General features: G+C 37.3%; 1 protein-coding gene across 12 annotated transcripts in view; it reads right to left on the bottom strand.

Annotated features, from left to right (window-relative positions):
• The window catches only part of NCOA1 (nuclear receptor coactivator 1), a 264,878-nt gene that overhangs the window by 36,904 nt on the left and 206,630 nt on the right, over positions 1–21,344 (bottom strand). For all 12 annotated transcript variants that reach the window (XM_060116868.1, XM_060116867.1, XM_060116866.1 and 9 more), the window contains 3 exons: positions 15,978–16,095; positions 14,555–14,723; positions 5,663–5,977 (listed from right to left, as the gene is read on the bottom strand). In XM_060116868.1, the coding sequence (XP_059972851.1) occupies positions 5,663–5,977; positions 14,555–14,723; positions 15,978–16,095 (602 nt within the window). The remainder of the gene's footprint in view (positions 1–5,662; positions 5,978–14,554; positions 14,724–15,977; positions 16,096–21,344) is intronic.

Below are 21,344 nucleotides of genomic sequence, written 5' to 3'. Positions count from 1 at the left end.
AAAAATGGGCAGAAGACCTAAATAGACATTTCTCCAAAGAAGGCATACAGATGGCCAACAAACACATGAAAAGATGCTCAATACCACTAATTATTAGAGAAATGCAAATCAAAACTACCTTGAGATATCACCTCACACTGGTCAGAATGGCCATCATCTCAAAATCTACAAACAACAAATGCTGGAGAGGGTGTGGAGAAAAGGGAACCCTCTTGTGCTGTTGGTGGGAATGTAAACTGATACAGCCACTATGGAGAACAGTATGGAAGGTCCTTAAAAAACTAAAAATAGAACTACCACGTGACCCAGCAATCCCATTCCTGGGCATATACCTAGAGAAAACCATAATTCAAAAAGACACATGCACCCCAATGTTCACTGCAGCACTATTTACAACAGCCAGGACATGAAAGCAATCTAAATGTCCACTGACAGATGAATGGATAAAGATGTGGTACATATATACAATGGAATATTACTCAGCCATAAAATGGAACGAAATTGGGTAATTTGTAGAGACGTGGATGGACCCAGAGACTGTCAGACAGAGTGAAGTAAGTCAGAAAGAGATAAACAAATATTGTATATTAATGCATATATGTGGAATCTGAAAAAATTGGTATAGATGATCTTATTTACAAAGCAAAAATAGAGACAAAGACTAGAGAACACACATATGGATACCAAGGGGGACGTGGGGGTGGGGGCGGGAGGAATTGGGAGATTGGGGCTGACATATATACACTATTGATACTATGTATAAAATAGATAACCGATGAGAACCTAGTGTATAGTACAGGGAACTCTACTCAATGCTCTGTGGTGACCTAAATGGCAAGGAAATCCAGAAAAGAGGAGATATATGTATACGTATAGCTGATTCACTTTGCTGTATGGTAGAAACTAACACAACACTGTAAAAATTAAAAAAAAAACTTAGTTATTTCAGACACATGCAATAGTAGAGAGAAAAGAAACATTGGCCCTAGGTCTTAAACTGTCGTGAGTAAAAAAGTAAATATACAATAGGGAACATTCTATAAAGGTCTGGGAGATGAATGGAAAAGTTGAGGTACTTCTGACTTGGAGGGTACCTGTCTGATGGGTATATATTTGGGGAAAATCCGATGTAATTTCATTAGCTGGAGAGAATTATATAAGAAACAAATGGTCTGAGAAAATGGACTATTTATTTAACTAGAAGAAGTAATTACTTTAGACCAGCATTTCCCAAATTGGTGTTCTAAAGAACATTGTTCTGCAGGATATTAATAGATGTGCCAGGAAAATAGCATGCTGTGCTGTATTAAGCATTGGAAATAATGGGTTACACAAGGTGAAATAGATTTCTTTACTGTATTAATTCTATGAGACTTTAATTGGCCAAAGCACAGTGAAGAGCTCCAAGAAGGGGATAAACTATGCAATTTATTTATCATGAACCTTTTTTTCTGACATATAGCCATTAACATTTATTATTATCTCCTAGAACAATCTTCTAGAGAACATTAGTTTGAAGGATAATATCTATATCAGGCTTAGCATTCCAGGTCATAGGCATGCCTTAACTTTATCAAATAACAAAACAAGCATCCTTACAAGTGATATCTCTTGATAAACAATCTATTGCTTAAAGGATTTCTTACTCAACAATTTGATATGAATAAACTTTTCAGAGAGATAACAGTAATAATACCAATACTGTTTTGTGTTTATACGGTACTTAATAATATATAAATTATTTATAAAATACACTGACATATCAATGTATTTTATTATATTCATATTTAATACATTTAATATATTTTAATATACTATTTGAAAACTAGAAAGCCTATGAAAATTTTATAAGAGAATCCAAAGAGCTGCAAACAGCTATCTCCAAAAAGCTCAATTCTCAACTCTAGTTTCATTCATTTTTTGACTCCCATTAGATTAGAAAACAAATTGATTTGGAGGGAAAAGCCCAATATAATATAAATATTAAAGTTACAACTTTCAGGCACTGTGGAATAGGATAAAACATTCAGAATCACGTCAAAAATAAAGATAAGAAATATTATGGTTCTAAAAGGCTCTTAAGTATGAAAATCTACATACTTCTTAAACTCAACAGACCTTGCACATAAGTTTAAATGAACCATAAGTTTTACAAAGATTTAAAAAAAACTCAGTATATGCAAGATAGTATATAAAGTTTTCAGGCTACAAAAGTGAGCAAATTTCTATTTTCTGGGAACTCTCTGTTGAGTGGCAGAGGCCAATACAGAAGTGCAACGCACAAGCGCTATACTGCATATATAGATGTGTAGAGCAGCACTGGGGGAGCAACTAACTTAGCCTAGGACCTGAAGGCAGAGACCAAGAGCATGAGTGAGCTCAATGGGACCTTGAAAGATGAGAATGCCAGGTAGCAAAGAGGATGGTAGAGTTAACTCAAGGCAGAAAGAACAGCAAGTCTAAAAACAGAAGAGAAGGCAATGAGGATAGGTGAAAATACATTAATACTTAGCGATGAAGAGAAGTAAAACTGCCAGAAGTGTGGGAGTTGGGATTCCAAACTTACAGCTTTATATATTCTTTGAACTGTGAGATAACATGAAAATGAAATGGGTGGGGACAGAGGAAAAAATGCTTCAGAACTAGTAAAAGTGAGAAAAGAACCTTAGAAAATAAATCAAAACCTTAGAAAATAAATAGGTTACTTTTAGAAGTAGAAGGAATTGTTCTAAAAGCAGCAATTTACAAGGACTTTCTGTTAAAGAAAAATTATTCCTGCCCTTGGAAAAACTCAGTTTATCTTCCCCTCCCCTTAACTGTGTGTACAACCTAACTAATGCTGTGTACAACAGTCTCACTCTAAACTGCTTCTTCTTTCTGATTACTAAAATGCTACCCATTTTCCAGTAAGCAGGTCAAATTCTACTTCTTCCAAGGACGTCTTCCTAAAAGGATCACCATATCCTTTATCTCCTCCAAAACCTTAACCTTTGGGGGTTAGGGAGTGGGAAGAGAGAAGCTGGTAATCCTTAGATTAGAGTTGGTTACACAAATTCAAAAGCCTTTAAAGGTCACATCACCAGGCTTGTGTTACTAAAGGAGATGTGGTGCTTGAGGCCAGTGGAAGAGCACAAACCCAGCCTATATGTATAAAATGCACACATGTGCACACACACACAATTCAGGCTTGCTGTCACTTTATCTGCCTGAATGGATTTTTTTCCAGTGCCTTAGCAAGAAGCCCTTCTACAGTAAACCTGAAAGATGATTATCTGGCCAAGAGGTTCTCAACCAGGGGTGACTTCTGCACCATAAGGAAGAGTTGGCAATATATGACGACATTTAGTTACCGCAGCTTGGGGAGGGGTTGTTACTAGTATCTGGTGGGTAGAGGCCAGGGATGTTGCTAAACATCCTTCAATGTACCAGTCCCCAAATGCTCATTGTGATGAGGTTGAGAACCCTGATTCAGCCACCACATAAATTCTTGCCAAAACAAAGAGTTCTTTAAGGAAGCTTATTCTTTTATCAGGCAGTTTTCATTGCCAGAAAGTTTTGCTTTTTGGGACTTTCTGGAATTTTAAAAAAATACTCTTTCTGATCCACAGTTGGTTTAATCTGCAGATGCGGAACCTGCAGATACAGAGGGCTGACTGTACACTATGTTTTGAATACCCCAAGCTGATTGTAAGCTCTGAAAATTGCCTATATCTTTTATTTTTTGTATTTGTCTCAGTAACTAGTATAGTCCCCCTAAATATATTTTGTGAAAAATTCAATACAGGGGAACTATTAAGTATTTCTTATTGTGCCATCTAATAATGAATGACAAGTTATAACAAGAAGTAGTTTATCTTAAATAATACTCAGAACGTATTATTGTTTCCTTTGTTTCTGTTTTCTTCTTTCTCTTCCCTTAATTCCTCTTTGTGTCCTTTATTCCACTCCAGTGTTTAAAAATTATTCCTTAGTCTACCATTAAAAATATTTTTGGGGGCCTCCCTGGTGGCGCAAGTGGTTGAGAGTCCGCCTGCCGATGCAGGGGATACGGGTTCGTGCCCCGGTCTGGGAGGATCCCATATGCCGCGGAGCAGCTGGGCCCGTGAGCCATGGCCGCTGAGCCTGTGCGTCCAGAGCCTGTGCTCTGCAACGGGAGAGGCCACAACAGTGAGAGGCCGACGTAACGCAAAAAAAAAAATATATATATATATATTCTTTTTCATCCTATGTCATCTCTCTCTTTCTCCCTTTCCTCATCTTCCTCCTTTTAAGTGGAATGGAAGCACATTTTATATTATTTGTTATATTTACTGAATACAATTTTATAATAATAGCTAGTATTTACTAAGTGGGACTACATGCCAGGCACTGTGCTAAGAGCTTTACATCTATGCTCTACATCTATTATCTCATTTAATCTACACAACACCTATGAGGTAAAGGAATTATTTATTAGATTCTTTTTACAGATGAGGAATCAGAGGCTTTAAAAGGCTCAATAATATGACTATCAACCCACTTCAGATAAGGTTAAAACTAGGACTTGAAACTAGAGCTAACTCTTGCAGCCATCTTATCACGCTGCCTGTCTAATATAATTTAGCTCCTTCTTCCTCTTCCTTTGTCTATTAGTAAGGCTCCAGGGAATTTCTTTAAATGCTTTTTTAAAAATTCAAAGCAATATAGACATATGGTTAAAAAAATACAAAAGATTAATAACAAGAAGCAACAATCTACAGTCCCCGTCCTGCTTCCCAGAAACAATACTTTTAACAGTTTGGGTTTTTGGTTCTTGATGATTATCCCTATAACTGCTGCTTATACAATCTTAAATATTTATGTCATTATACCTACTCATTATTTGTCATGAGAGAAAATACTTAACTCACCCACAACTCCCAGGACCCCCAAACTATCCCTTCCTCTGTTCTCCTAGTATTATGACATCATTAGGCTTTAATCACTCTAACTACAAACAACATAAACGTCATTTTGGGTTCAATTATAAACAATCTCTCTCTCTTTTTTAAACTTTTTATTTTATATTGGAGTATAGCCGATTAACAGTGTTGTGAAAGTTTCAGGTACACAGCAAAGCGACTCAGCCATACATATACATGTATCCATTCTTCCCCAAACGCCCCTCCCCTCCAGGTTGCCACATAACATTGAGCAGAGTTCCTGTGCTATACAGTAGGTCCTTGTTGGTTATCCTTTTTAAATATAGCAGTGTGTACATGTCAATCCCAAACTCCCTAACTATCCTTTCCCGCCACCCTTCCCACTGGTAACCGTAAGTTCATTCTCTAAGTCTGTGAGTCTGATAAACAGTATCTCTTGATGCTCTACTTTAGAAATTAATCAATGTTTCAATTTTATTAATTTAATAACCATATTATGTTCATCCTAAATATTTCTTATCTCAAAAAACAAAAGTAAATTCCTTTTAAACTGTTGGTGTCAAAGTACCTTGTTATGAGCTAGAAGTCTTTAATTGAATGAATGTCCCTTATTCTTATCCTAATAGACCAAGGATGACTTTGAGTCATAAAGGTTCTGGGAGTGGACTTGACACTTCTATTGTAGCAATTGGGCTGTCTTATTACACAGAGAGTGAGCGCATACCTTTAAAAAGGATCACCAGCTGAACAAGAGTACTCACCTGCTGTTGTCCTTGTAATCGCTGTTGAAGCTGAAGTCTAAGTTGGTTGGGTGCAGCTGGAGGTCTGTTTAGAGTCTGCCTGGTCTGCATGCCCATGCCAGGTGAAAAAGCACCTCGAGGGGGTGTTACTTGAACAGGCATAGTCCCCAGTGAAGGTTTTTGCCTGACCACACCTTGGAAAGGGCTGGAGAGATTGGCAGTAGGCGAAGGAGAAGAATAAGGCTGGGAATAAAGGTTGGGTCTCTCTTCCATCATCAATGGTGGTGTCGCTTGTTGTGGTGGAAATCTCTCTGATAATACATCTAATCCACCTCCCTGTTGGAAAATAAGCCAGAACATTTTACAAATAAATTTCTGGCAATAAATGACGTGCTTCTCTATATAATTTTGGATCTGAGGGCATGTTATCTCTAGAAAGTTTCATAATATATTCATGCTGAATTCATGAAGCTCTCCAGAAGTTTGCTACTTAAAGGAATCACTTATAAAAGTTACTTCTGAAATGGAGTTATAGATTAACTGAGATGTTTAAAATCTCAGTAAAGAGATGAAAATATAGTTAAAATAAGGGCCTTACATCAATGAAATAAAGCTAAACGGTTTGAAAAGAACCTCACTGCAAAGTCTAAGAATCAACAAATGTTACATTTAATGGGTTACCATGAGAAGTAGAATCCTAAAGGAGGGATTAATTTTTCTATCTCAAATACAGAATTCATGCTTTTATCTCATTTGAAAAAAAAATTCACAGCTGACCTAACAGAATGCAATAGTTAAACTTTTTGACTATTACTCATTGTAAGAAATGTAATTTAAATTGTGACCCATTGTGTGTGTGTGTGTAACTGAAAACAGAGTTTCATGAAACATAACTTCCCCTTTTTCTGCATTCTGATACTCTGTATTCTACATTGTTCTACTCCATTAAAAAAATACTGATGGCGGCCTCTAGAGTGAATCATAGGAACCCTGAGGATGACCTGACCCTTTTATTCACTATTTCACATCACACTGCAGACCCATCAGAGGGAGCCATGTGATAATTGTGGCCACCAGCTGACCCCACAGCCACCTTCTGCCCCCCTTGGACCCACCCAAGAATTTCTGAGCGTTCTTTATGAGAGAAGGAGGAGCTTTAAGATGCCAGAGGAGTAAGACGCAGAGATCACCTTCCTCCCCACAAGTACATCCGAAATATATCTACACGTGGGACAACTCCTATAGAACACCTACTGAACGCAGAAGACCTCAGACCTCCCAAAAGGCAAGAAACTCCCCACGTACATGGGTAGGGCAAAAGAAAAAAGAAAAAACACAGACAAAGAATAGGAACGGGACCTGCACCAGTGGGAGGGAGCTGTGAAGGAGGAAAGGTTTTCACACACTAGGAAGCCCCTTCGCGGGCGGAGACTGCAGGTGGCGGAGTGGGGGAAGCTTCGGAGCCACGGAGGAGAGCGCAGCAATAGGGCTGCGGAGGGCAAAGCAGAGAGACCCCGCACAGAGGATCGGTGCCGACCAGCACGCACCAGCCCGAGAGGCTTGTCTGCTCACCCGCCGGGGCGGGCGGGGGCTGGGAGTTGAGGCTCGGGCTTCGGTCGGATCACAGGGAGAGGACTGGAGTTGGCTGCGTGAACACAGCCTTAAGGGACTAATGCGCCACAGCTAGCCAGGAGGGAGTCCGGGAGAAAGTCTGGAGCTGCAGAAGAGACAAGAGACTTTTTCTTGCCTCTTTGCTTCCTGGTGCTCAAGGAGAGGGGATTAAGAGCGCCGCTTAAAGGAGCTCCAGAGACAGGCGCGAGCCGCGGCTAACAGCGTGGACCTCAGAGACGGGCATGAGATGCTAAGGCTGCTGCTGCCGCCACCAAGAAGCCTGTGTGCGAGCACAGGTCACTATCCACACCTACCTTCCAGGGAGCCTGTGCAGCCAGCCACTGCCAGGGTCCCGTGATCCAGGGACAACTTCCCCGAGAGAACACGCGGCACGTCTCAGGCTGGTGCAACGTCATGCTGGCCTCTGCCGCTGCAAGCTCGCCCCGCATCCGTACCCCTCCCTTCCCCCTGGCCTGAGTGAGCCAGAGCCCCCGAAGCAGCTGCTCCTTTAACCCCATCCTGTCTGAGTGAAGAACAGACGCCCTCGGGCGACCTACATGCAGAGGCGGGGCCAAATCCAAAGCTGAGCCCCGGGAGCTGTGAGAACAAAGAAGAGAAAGGGAAATCTCTCCCAGCAGCCTCAGAAGCAGCGGATTAAAGCTCCATAATCAACTTCATGTACCCTGCATCTGTGGAATACCTGAATCAACAACGAATCACCCCAAATTGAGGAGGTGGACTTTGGGAGCAACAATATATATATTTTTTCTCCTTTTTCTCTTTTTGGGAGTGTGTATGTGTATGCTTCTGTGTGTGAGTTTGTCTGTATAGCTTTGCTTTTACCATTTGTCCTAGGGTTCTGTCCTTTTTTTTTTTTAAATTACTTAAAAATTTTTTTTTCTTAATAATTATTTTTTATTTTAATAACTTTATTTTATTTTATCTTCTTCTTTCTTTCTTGTTTTCTTTCTTTGTTTTTCTCCCTTTTATTCCGAGCCGTGTGGAGGACAGGCTCTTGGTGCTCCAGCCAGGTGTCAGGGCTGTGCCACTGAAGTGGGAGAGCCAAGTTCGGGACACTGGTCCACAAGAGACCTCCCAGCTCCACATAATATCAAATGGTGAAAATCTCCCAGAGATCTCCATCTCAACGCCAAGACCCAGCTCCACTCAACGACCAGCAAGCTACAGTGCAGGACACCGTATGCCAAACAAATAGCAAGACAGGAACACAACCCCATCCATTAGCAAAGAGGCTGCTTAAAATCATAATAAGGCCACAGACACCCCAAAACACACCACTAGACGTGGACCTGCCCACCAGAAAGACAAGATCCAGCCTCATCCACCAGAACACAGGCACTAGTCCCCTCCACCAGGAAGCCTACACAACCCACTGAACCAAACTTAGCCACTGGGGACAGACACCAAAAACAACGGAAACTACAAACCTGCAGACTGCGAAAAGGAGACCCCGAACACAGTAAGTTAAGCAAAATGAGAAGACAGAGAAACACACAGCAGATGAAGGCACAAGGCAAAAACCCACCAGACTGGGCTTCCCTGGTGGCGCAGTGGTTGAGAGCCCACCTGCCGATGCAGGGAACAGGGGTTCGTGCCCTGGTCCGGGAAGATCCCACATGCCACGGAGCGGCTGGGCCCGTGAGCCATGGCCGCTGAGCCTGCATGTCCGGAGCCTGTGCTCCGCAACAGGAGAGGCCACAGCAGCAAGAGGCCCCCTTACCGCAAAAAAAAAAAAAAAAAAAAAAAAAAAAAACCGACCCACCAGACCTAACGAATGAAGAGGAAATAGGCAGTCTACCTGAAAAAGAATTCAGAATAGAATAACGATAGTAAAGATGATCCAAAATCTTGGAAATAGATGGAGAAAATACAAGAAACGTTTAACAAGGACCTAGAAGAACTAAAGAGCAAATAAACAGAGAGGAACAACACAATAAATGAAATTAAAAATTCTCTAGAAGGGATCAATAGCAGAATAACTGAGGCAGAAGAACGGATAAGTGACGTGGAAGATAAAATAGTGGAAATAACTACTGCAGAGCAGAATAAAGAAAAAAGATTGAAAAGAATTGAGGACAGTCTCAGAGACCTCTGGGACAACATTAAACGCACCAACATTCGAATTATAGGGGTCCCAGAAGAAGAAGAGAAAAACAAAGGGACTGAGAAAATATTTGAAGAGATTATAGTTGAAAACTTCCCTAATATGAGAAAGGAAATAGTTAATCAAGTCCAGGAAGCACAGAGAGTCCCATACAGGATAAATCCAAGGAGAAACATTCCAAGACACATATTAATCAAACTATCAAAAATTAAATACAAAGAACAAATATTAAAAGCAGCAAGGGAAAAACAACAAGTAACACCTAAGGGAATCCCCAAAAGGTTAACAGCTGATCTTTCAGCAGAAACTCTGCAAGCCAGAAGGGAGTGGCAGGACATATTTAAAGTGATGAAAGAGAAAAACCTACAACCAAGATTACTCTACCCAGCAAGGATCTCATTCAGATTCGATGGAGAAATTAAAAGCTTTACAGACAAGCAAAAGCTAAGAGAATTCAGCACCACCAAACCAGCTTTACAACAAATGCTAAAGGAACTTCTCTAGGCAGGAAACACAAGAGAAGGAAAAGACCTACAATAATAAACCCAAAACAATTAAGAAAATGGTAATAGGAACATATATATCAATAATTACCTTAAATATAAATGGATTAAATGCTCCAACCAAAAGACACAGACTGGTTGAATGGACACAAAAACAAGACCCATATATATGCTGTCTACAAGAGACCCACTTCAGACCTAGGGACACATACAGACTGAAAGTGAGGGGATGGAAAAACTTATTCCATGCAAATGGAAATCAAAAGAAAGCTGAAGTAGCAATTTTCATATCAGACAAAATAGACTTTAAAACAAAGACTATTACAAGAGACAAAGAAGGACACTACATAATGATCAAGGGATCAATCCAAGAAGAAGATATAACAATTATAAACATTTATGCACCCAACATAGGAGTACCTCAATACATAAGGCAAATACTGACAGCCATAAAAGGGGAAATCAACAGTAACACAATCGTAGTAGGGGACTTTAACACCTCACTTTCACCAATGGACAGATCATCCAAAATGGAAATAAATAAGGAAACACAAGCTTTAAATGATACACTAAACAAGATGGACTTAATTAATATTTATAGGACATTCCATCCAAAAACAACAGAATACACACTCTTCTCAAGTGCTCATAGAACATTCTCCAGGATAGATCATATCTTGGGTCACAAATCAAGCCTTGGTAAATTTAAGAAAATTGAGATCATATCAAGTATCTTTTCCGACCACAACGTTATGAGACTAGATATCAGTTACAGGAAAAAACCTGTAAGAAATACAAACACATGGAGGCTAAACAACACACTACTTAATAACCAAGAGATCACTGAAGAAATCAAAGAGGAAATCAAAAAATACCTAGAAACAAACGACAATGAAAACACAAGGACCCAAAACCTATGGGATGCAGCAAAAGCAGTTCTAAGAGGGAAGTTTATAGCTATACAAGGCTACCTTAAGAAACAAGAAACATCTCAAATAAACAACCTAACCATACACCTCAAGCAATTAGAGAAAGAAGAACAAAAACATCCCTAAGTTAGCAGAAGGAAAGAAATCATAAAGATCAGATCAGAAATAAATGAAAAAGAAATGAAGGAAACGATGGCAAAGATCAATAAAACTAAAAGCTGGTTCTTTGAGAAGATAAGCAAAATTGATAAATCATTAGCCAGACTTATCAAGAAAAAAAGGGAGAAGACTCAAATCAATAGAATTAGAAATGAAAAAGGAGAAGTAACAACTGACACTGCAGAAATACAAAGGATCATGAGAGATTACTACAAGCAGCTATATGCCAATAAAATGGACAACCTGGAAGAAATGGACAAGTTCTTAGAAATGCACAACCTTCCGAGATTGAACCAGGAAGAAATAGAAAATATGAACAGACCAATTACAAGCACTGAAATTGAAACTGTGATTAAAAATCTTCCAACAAACAAAAGGCCAGGACCAGATGGCTGCACAGGCGAATTCTATCAGGCATTTAGAGAAGAGCTAACTCCTATCCTTCTCAAACTCTTCCAAAATACAGTAGAGGGAGGAACACTCCCAAACTCATTCTATGAGGCCACCATCACTCTGATACTAAAACCTGACAAATATGTCACAAAGAAAGAAAACTACAGGCCAATATCACTGATGAACATAGATGCAAAAATCCTCAACAAAATACTAGCAAACAGAATCCAACAGCACATTAAAAGGATCATACATTATGATCAAATGGGGTTTATCCCAGGAATGCAAGGATTCTTCACTATATGCAAATCAATCAACGTGATACACCATATTAACAAAATGAAGGAGAAAAACCATATGATCATCTCAGTAGATGCAGAGAAAGCTTTCGGCAAAATTCAACACCCATTTATGATAAAAACCCTGCAGAAAGTAGGCATAGAGGGAACTTTCCTCAACCTAATAAAGGCCATATATGACAAACCCACAGCCAACGTCATCCTCAATGGTGAAAAACTGAAACCATTTCCACTAAGATCAGGAACAAGACAAGGTTGCCCACTCTCACCACTATTATTCAACATAGCTGGGAAGTTTTAGCCACAGCAATCAGGGAAGAAAAAGAAATAAAAGGAATCCAAATTGGAAAAGAAGAAGTAAAGCTGTCACTGTTTGCAGATGACATGATACTATACACAGAGAATCCTAAAGATGCTACGAGAAAACTACTAGAGCTAATCAATGAATTTGGTAAAGTAGCAGGATACAAAATTAATGCACAGAAATCTCTTGCATTCCTATACACTAATGATGAAAAATCTGAAAGTGAAATTAAGAAAACACTCCCATTTACCACTGCAACAAAAAGAATAAAATATCTAGGAATAAACCTACCTAAGGAGACAAAAGACCTGTATGCAGAAAATTATAAGACACTGATGAAAGAAATTAAAGATGATACAAATAGATGGAGAGATATACCATGTTCTTGGATTGGAAGAATCAACATTGTGAAAATGACTCTACTACCCAAAGCAATCTACAGATTCAATGCAATCCCTATCAAACTACCACTGGCATTTTTCACAGAACTAGAGCAAAAAATTTCACAATTTGTATGGAAACACAAAAGACCCTGAACAACCAAAGCAATCCGGAGAAAGAAAAATGGAGCTGAAGGAATTAGGCTCCCTGACTTCAGACTATACTACAAAGCTACAGTAATCAAGATAGTATGGTACTGGCACAAAAACAGAAATATATATCAATGGAACAGGATAGAAAGCCCAGAGATAAACCTATGCACATATGGTCACCTTATCTTTGATAAAGGAGGCCAGAATATACAATGGAGAAAAGACAGCCTCTTCAATAAGTGGTGCTGGGAAAACTGGACAGCTAAATGTAAAAGAATGAAATTAGAACACTCCCTAACACCATACACAAAAATAAACTCAAAATGGATTAAAGACCTAAATGTAAGGCCAGACACCATCAAACTCTTAGAGGAAAACGTAGGCAGAACACTCTATGACATAAATTGCAGCAAGATCCTTTTGACCCACCTCCTAGAGAAATGGAAGTAAAAACAAAAATAAAGAAATGGGACCTAATGAAACTTAAAAGCTCTTGCACAGCAAAGGAAACCATAAACAAGACGAAAAGACAACCCTCAGAATGGGAGAAAATATTTGCAAATGAAGCAACGGACAACATTAATCTCCAAAACATACAAGCAACTCATGCAGCTCAATATCAAAAAAACAAACAACCCAATTGAAAAATGGGCAGAAGACCTAAATAGACATTTCTCCAAAGAAGATATACAGATTGCCAACAAACACATGAAAGAATGCTCAACATCATTAATCATTAGAGAAATGCAAATCAAAACTACAATGAGATTATCTCACACCGGTCAGAATGGCCATCATCAAAAAAATCTACAAACAATAAATGCTGGAGAGGGTGTGGAGAAAAAAGGGAACTCTCTTGCACTGTTGGTGGGAATGTAAATTGATACAGCCACTATGGAGAACAGTATGGAGGTTCCTTAAAAAACTAAAAAAAGAACTACCATACAACCCAGCAATCCCACTACTGGGCATATACCCTGAGAAAACCATAATTCAAAAAGAGTCATGTATCACAATGTTCATTGCAGCTCTATTTACAACAGCCAGGACATGGAAGCAACCTAAGTGTCCATCAACAGATGAATGGATAAAGAAGATGTGGCACATATATACAATGGAATATTACTCAGCCATAAAAAGGAACGAAACTGAGTTATTTGTAGTGAGATGGATGGACCTAGAGACTGTCATACAGAGTGAAGTAAGTCAGAAAGAGAAAAACAAACACCATATGCTAACACATATATATGGAATCTAAAAAAAATAAAATAAAATGGTCAGAAGAACCTACAGGCAAGACGGGAATAAAGATGCAGACCTACTAGAGAATGGACTTGAGGACATGGGGAGGGGGAAGGGTAATCTGGGACAAAGTGAGAGAGTGGCATGGACATAGATACACTACCAAATGTAAAATAGCTAGCTAGTGGGAAGCAGCCGCATAGAACAGGGAGATCAGCTCGGTGCTTTGTGACCACCTAGAGGGGTGGGATAGGGAGGGTGGGAGGGAGGGAGATGCAAGAGGGAAGAAATATGGGGACATTTTTATATGTATAACTGATTCACTTTGTTATAAAGTAGAAACTGACACACCATTGTAAAGCAATTATACTCTAATAAAGATGTTAAAAAAATATATACTGGTCATGATGCACTAAAGTGATCTTTTAACTACAAAGCCTGAATAATGCTAACCCGGAAGTTGGAATGTCATGGAACATATAGGTTGAAGTGTAGCATGAATGAAAGACAAATTAAGTCCTAAAATAAGAAGTGATGATATAAAATATGGATTTTATTCTAGGGGGAGCTTCTAAGATTATGTTCTATAGTAAAAGGCTAAAACTCTCTAATTCTAATTATTTCTAATTCTAATTATTATGATATTTTTGTTTAAAAAGCCCATTATTTAACTATTATATATTTTGATAACTTTCACAAGGGTAAATTATAAAACAACTAAAACACAGTGAGAGTAATACGGAAAAGTCTTGTTAAAAATAATTTTCTAGCTTTCAGGGCTCCATCATTTAAATAATGCCAACTTTAGTAAATACCTGAACAAGTTTGTCAATTCCCAGAGCTCTGTCTAGTTCAGCTAGCTCAGTTTCATCTTTGCCACTGAGGAAGGATACCAGCTGTTCAAGAAGAGCCTTCTCATCATTTCTTCCTTCGACTGTTGTTGGTGGACAGAGAAGCTCATCTAACTGTGAACTAATGCACTGGCTGCAGAATCAAAAGATAAGAAAGTTTAAGACTGATATAGCAAGTAAGTATTCAACCTTAAGAATGCAAATACACACACACATATATATGCAAATGTAGTTCTAGGAAATTCTCTGTTGAAATGCTTGTTTAACCAATTCTTATGCAATGACATTTTCTATACTTAATGGGCAGAAATTTATGAATGTTTGGTATGTAGTTTGAATATATTTTTCATTATTCTGTCAATCATTGAATTTTGTTTCCATATTCTTCATGTTAGCTTACAGAAATAGCCTGAAAAATGAACCAAACATAGTTAAGAGAAAATAATTTTTAACAGAAGTAAAAAATAAAAATCAACCAAAAACGCAGAAAAAAATCATTTAGTCTATATCAAGATTTATACCATTTATTCTATGGGTGCCATTTATTATTGATAATTGAACCATAATCAAAACAGTACACATTATATTACTTAACTTTCAAAGATGATCAAATTATATTGATAACATGACATGATAATCATTTACAAAAGAAATCAAACTAGAAAAATGAAACATGCTCAGTGTTAAGCAATAAATTGTTGATTACATGTAGGAAATACATAGTCTAATCCAAACTGATACCAACTGATGCATAAAACTTAGAAATACATAGAAGATAATACTAGTACTAAAATTACTTGTATAATAATATAATTATAAGGATTCTTCTTTTGGGAAGGTAAATGGGACTATAGTTCACAGTTAAGGCTCCACACTCAATATTACCTACTCATCCTTTGGTTGCTATATATGAGATATAGTCTATGTGTTGGAATGGAGCTACCTGTGTGGATTAAGAAATTAAATTCCAATTAAGATGGGACACTGAGTAGATGTGGAAAGTACCTTCCCTTCTTATCCACTCTTGCTCCAAACAAAGAGAAAAGCTGGACAAAATAAAGAGCAACATAGTTGTTGTGCCGAGGCCAATTCATCCACAGGTCCCAGGAATTTTATGGTAATCAAAGAAAAGTAAGAGATAAAAAATAAAACAACAGCTGCATACTATATCAGCCTCCTGATAATTACAATGTACTCTAGCCTTGCAGTCATGCAGTAAATAAATCTGTTTGATTCAGTGTCCTCCTCCATCCTTTTCATTAAACCTTCACTTCTATTAATATCTCACAAAATACCAATACAGACTGGAATCCAGTTTGGGAAAAGTAGTTCTTTGCTGTAGAAGTTGGTATCTGATACTTCATAATATACAAAATGTATTACTCACTCCTCTGGCTTATTCTGATTTACAGCTGTCACTGTATTATTTGTCCATGGAACCTGATCACCACTTCCTGGTTGTCCAAACTGGTTATCAATTGGTTCCAATTCCAGCTCAGGTAATCCTGGTTAAAGAAGAAAAGGTAAGAAGTCAGGACATATTACAATGGAAGATAAGATGAAAATACTTTTAAGAAGTAATATATTGTACGGTAGAGTGAGATTTCCACTATAAAATACTACCTCAGTGATACAAAAGTCACTTATTCAGAAACTTAAATTATCTAGAATGTGACCACATAATAAGTAAATGAGAAAGTGAGAAAAGGTCTCTGAATCAAAGGAAGTCCGATGTTAAAAGTTTTTATATATTACCATAAGAGAATCACTTAGGACTTTGTTTGAAATTATTTATTTTAAAGACAATCATAACAATTTGGTTAACTGCTTATTTGGTCTACACCATATTAGAATATGCTATAAGTAGGGACAGTGTTACTGTCATAAAATGAGAGCCGCAAGTAAAAGATAAAATATGTTCTATAAAAGGCAGGAACAGAAACTAAAGGGCACTGCAGTCTGGGGACAGAACTCTACAGTTGTTAACTGAGAATACAGCTGTACAATAACAGTATAATTAAATGATGTCTATAATGATGAATGAAAAAAGGGGTTGAATTATGTCTTGTAATAGAAGAAAATAGTTTGTGCACTTTAGAACGTTTTTGTGTGGGCAATGTTTTTGAAAGGTTTATTTCTGTACTATTTATAGTAGGAAAGAACTGTAAAATAACCTAAATACCAGAAATTTGCTGATTGATTAATGAATTATGGTATAGATATTTACAACATGCTGATAAATGAAAAAGAAAAAAAGTATAATCCAAGACATTATGTTCAGGATGATTCTGTTTTTATAAGCTATTTCATATATATTAATAGAAAAAATGCTCGTAGGCTATATATCCTTGGTAGCTTTTAGGTTGTGAGATTAAGGATTACTTTATTTTCTTTTAGTGTTTCTCATGGTTGTTTGTAATCTCTAAAGAGAACAAAATTCATATGTTGAAGCCTTAACCTCTAGTACTTCAGAATATGACTGTATTTGGGGACAGGGCTTTGAGTGAAGTGACTAAGTTAAAATAGAGTCATTAGGGTGGGCTCTAATTTAATATGACTGGTGTTCTTAAAAGAAGAGGTGATTAGGACACAGACAACACAGAGGGACGGCCATGAGGACATAGTAAGAAGGAAGCCATCTGCAAGCTAGTGAGAGAGGCCTCAGAAGACACCAAACCTGCTAACCCCCTAACCTTGGACTTCAAGCCTTTAGACTGTGAGAAAATAAATTTCTGGCAATAAAATACCACTGGTCTGTGGTATTTTATTATTATGGCAGCCTTAGCAAACTAAAATCAAAAACAAAAACTAAGAAAGCCTTGGTGGCTTAAGAAAAAACATAATTATGTAGAATTCCTCATTCTAATGAATGGAGAATAAGTAGATTTAAGGATGCTCCCCAAATTTATTTAATGCTGGATACTGATCATTATTAACTAAACAAAACATGTTAGGCTCACTTTTATGGGAAATATACTCAATATTTAGTAGGAATGAAATATAGGAGTCCAGATAAAAGCACATTCACTTCTACATGCAAAGAATTATAGCCTGCAATTAAACTTGTCTTCTTTATCATGACAAATGATGGAGAAATCAAATTCTAAAGGATTCTGGAAAAAAAAAAAAGCAAAAAACAAAGCAAACAAAAACCACCAAACAACAACAATAAACGGTGATAGGAAAGTAATCACTTAATTCCTCTCATTACTTCAGTCAGGAAGTTGGTCAAAGATTATCTAAAGCTGTCTCATTGCTCTGCGCCACACATTAATTTTTCAATCTTATTCCATTTTAGAAATCTAACCTGAACAAAATAATTATATTTAAGAGTCAAAGAAAATTTACATGGCTGTCTACCATCAATACCTAGTATCACAGGATAGTTTATTTGACTCAGTAATAGGACACAGTATCTCATTTTAGTAGTCTTGATGGGAAAAAAGGTTAAGAAAACAAGTTGGATAAAATATTTTCAAAATAAAGTAAGATTCACGTGCTAAATTTGGTGAAAAGGGGGGGAAAATCCAAAGAAATCAATCACTGATTCAATTAAAAGCTTTGTTTGCATAGGCTGTATGCTTAAAAGAAGTTGGTTTTTATTCTAAAAATCACTTCAACCTTTTAGGACTTCCTTTAGAAACTCACTTACATAAAAAAACTCGAGGATTTGCTGCAATGTTTTACGAAATACACACTTTATCTCTCTTTGTCCAGGGAATAAACCTACTATTTTTGGTCATATTTGTGTCTCTATTGCAAACATGAGTAAGTATGTATATATGTTACACAAGACAGGCATAGTAATTTTTAAAGGGACGCATGACTGCATTTACTAGTCTCTGTTGGAGAGAGGCAGCTGAAGCGGGGGTAGGAAACAAGCTCTTAGCGATTCCTGATCAAGCTATTAATGGTTTTGTTTTTTTTAATCATCTGAGCAAAGGGCTCAACATCTTATTTTCTCCATTTTAAACATGGTTAAAAGAAAACTTTATATCCCCATGAGCCACAGTGATTCCAGCTTAAAAAACCTTGTATTATTAAAAAATTTAAAAACTTCTGCACACAAAGTAGAAAGCATTGTCTAATCAAGAGAGTGGCTTTTGCACACTTTACTCCATTAAGAGTTGATTCAGCATCTAGTGATTGTGATGTTCACAGTTAATTTTCTTCAGCTGTTGGTAAAGAGACTTCTGGTTCAGTTTTGTGTTACATTTGGCTGTTAACTACACACAGCAGTTACAATGTTTTATTTGACTAATTTCTCTAATATACAAAAAGAACTATAAATCAATAAGATAAAAACTGAATAGCCCAATAGATATATGGTCAGAGAATATAAACAGGTCACATGAAATCACTGAAAAATGATCAACCTAATTCACAATAAAAGAAATACAGATTAAAACTACATTGAGATACTTTAAAAAAACACATCAAATTGGCACAGATGAGAAAATGCATAATTCAACTTATTAGAAAGGATGTGTGGAAAGAGGAACATTATCAGTTACAGTGTAAACTGGCATAAGAAAGGCCATTTGGCAAAATCTGTCTACGCTTTGACCCAGCAATTCTGTTCAGAATTTATATTTCAGATATACTCTCAAATGTGGTCAACTATCTCTACATAAGATTATTCATTATAGTTTTGTACTAGCAAAAGATGCCTACTGATAGCCACAACACACTAAACACAACCGCAGAAACAGGGAACTAAAAATGGAGTTTTTAAGTACTGAAAATGTTTTATGTGAAACATTTATTTTTAGAGTTATGAACACTATTAATGTACTACAGATTAATAAGATTTTAAAAATAATCATCTCAGAATCTGTATGTTCATAGAACATAAAAACAAGCACCTCAGTAGGTCATTCCTTACTTCAGTGATGTTACCAATGTTCAAATATTTTTGGAATTCTTCTAGAACTGTCTTAACCAGTATACAAGTCCTTCAAGAAAATACTTCTCCTTATAACTACATCTAATTTTGGTTCTGATGTTTTAAAAAGTATTATTCTTTTCAGATCAACAAATTTGGCTCCAAATAACTTCACAAAACTTCAAAAGTCAAATCCACCCTCAAGGGATAGAAATTTAAAGATGGTCAAAAGGACATAGTAGAGGTTCTGAAGGTACTGCCAAGAAAGCACATTCTGTATATTTTGATCAACATCCTCCTAAGTTGTCTCTTGATGTGCTCCTGTAGTACATTTCTAACAAAATTATTTAAATCACTTGGTCACACTGCATGGTTGTGTCTGTGCATATAAACAATGTGTTTTGAAACCAGGCAGACTGAAATTTAAATCCTGGTTCTGCATATACTAACTGGATAACTTTGGGCAAGTTTTTGTTTGTGTGTTTTCTTTTCTTTCTCTGGAACTTATGACCTTAGTTTCCTCATATGTAAATAGATCTAAGGAAAATTTCTGGTTCAATGTGAAATATATCATCTATATTTTATTTGATGTGTAAAATTATCACTGAAACAAAAGAAATTAAAAGGGGAAAACAGATATACAGCTGAAGGAGAGGCAAAAGAAGCAGCATGGCAGCTGACTAGAAAAATGAAGAATTTCTGGAAGATAAAACAGTTGGAAAGATAAAACTGATGGTGAAACTGACCTAAACTAAAAACCTTACATCAGAACAAAGAGGAGATTTTCCAAAAAGGGGGTTTTTCTCAGAAGAACACTAGAACAACTCCAGGTTCAGTGGTCATTCGAGCGTGTAAAGGAACAGGCCATGGGTGATTGCTGGGATAATTAAAGGACAACTGAACAGCTGTCACCAGGCCCTGCTCTGAATGCAGCTGACTCTGGCATCTGCCCATGGGATTAAAGTGGTGAGTACATGACTCAGTGTGGGAGTTCTGCCCAGGGAATCTCCCAAAGTGGGTGTGAGGGCTGCCACGAGGGATTTCCCCATCACCAACCCCCACTCCTTCACAACGACAACTAAGAATCAGGGCCTCTATAATCAGAAGCTACATTCACTGCCAGAGCAAAAGGCCTCTCACTTTAGCTAAAGAAACACTCTAGCTACCAAGATGTTTCATTCTAGGTCTTTTTCAGTATATATGGACAGACAGCCCTGATTTACCAAACATTCAAGAAAAGTCAACAGCAGAAAAGAAAGATAGCAAATTTGACAAAGAAAGAAAGAAACTTTGAAGGAAAAAGGGTCGTTACAGAAAATAGATGAGCCCTAAAGTAATACGCTAAATTTATCATCACACAGATTTAAAAGTCTATGAAAAAAAATTTCTAAAAACATGATCGCCACAATTAAAAGAACTCAATAGATTGACTGAAGAGCAGGATGGATATGGTTGAAGATTCAGTTTTGATCCAGAAAATCTGGCCCATAGACTCTCTCAGAATACAGTGCCAAGTATGACAGAAAAGATAAGTGACATGGCAGATAGATCCAGAAGTTCTAACAGATATATCTCAGGTGGTGAAATACTATGATAATTAAACTGTCCTATGTGAGACCTTTGGGCACAAGGTCAAGACATGGAATCAGCTACTGGATAATGGACTCTGGCTCTAGTGAAAGGTGTTGGTGGGCAGTGTAGATGCTAGAGGGGGCAGAGAATCAGAGGCTGTTCTCTTCCCTTTATAAGCTATCATATTTTTGTCCTCATCTTCTTTTTTTTCTTTCTTTTTTCCTCTCCAGTCTTTTGTTATCTTTTCCTTTCTCCTGCCCAACTTGTTTCCTTAGCCTTATGCCTCTTGAAACCTTT

The sequence above is a fragment of the Mesoplodon densirostris genome, chromosome 14 (genome assembly GCF_025265405.1).
Source record: "Mesoplodon densirostris isolate mMesDen1 chromosome 14, mMesDen1 primary haplotype, whole genome shotgun sequence".
Lineage (NCBI taxonomy): Eukaryota > Metazoa > Chordata > Mammalia > Artiodactyla > Ziphiidae > Mesoplodon > Mesoplodon densirostris.
This window is presented reverse-complemented; position numbering and strand designations above follow the sequence as displayed.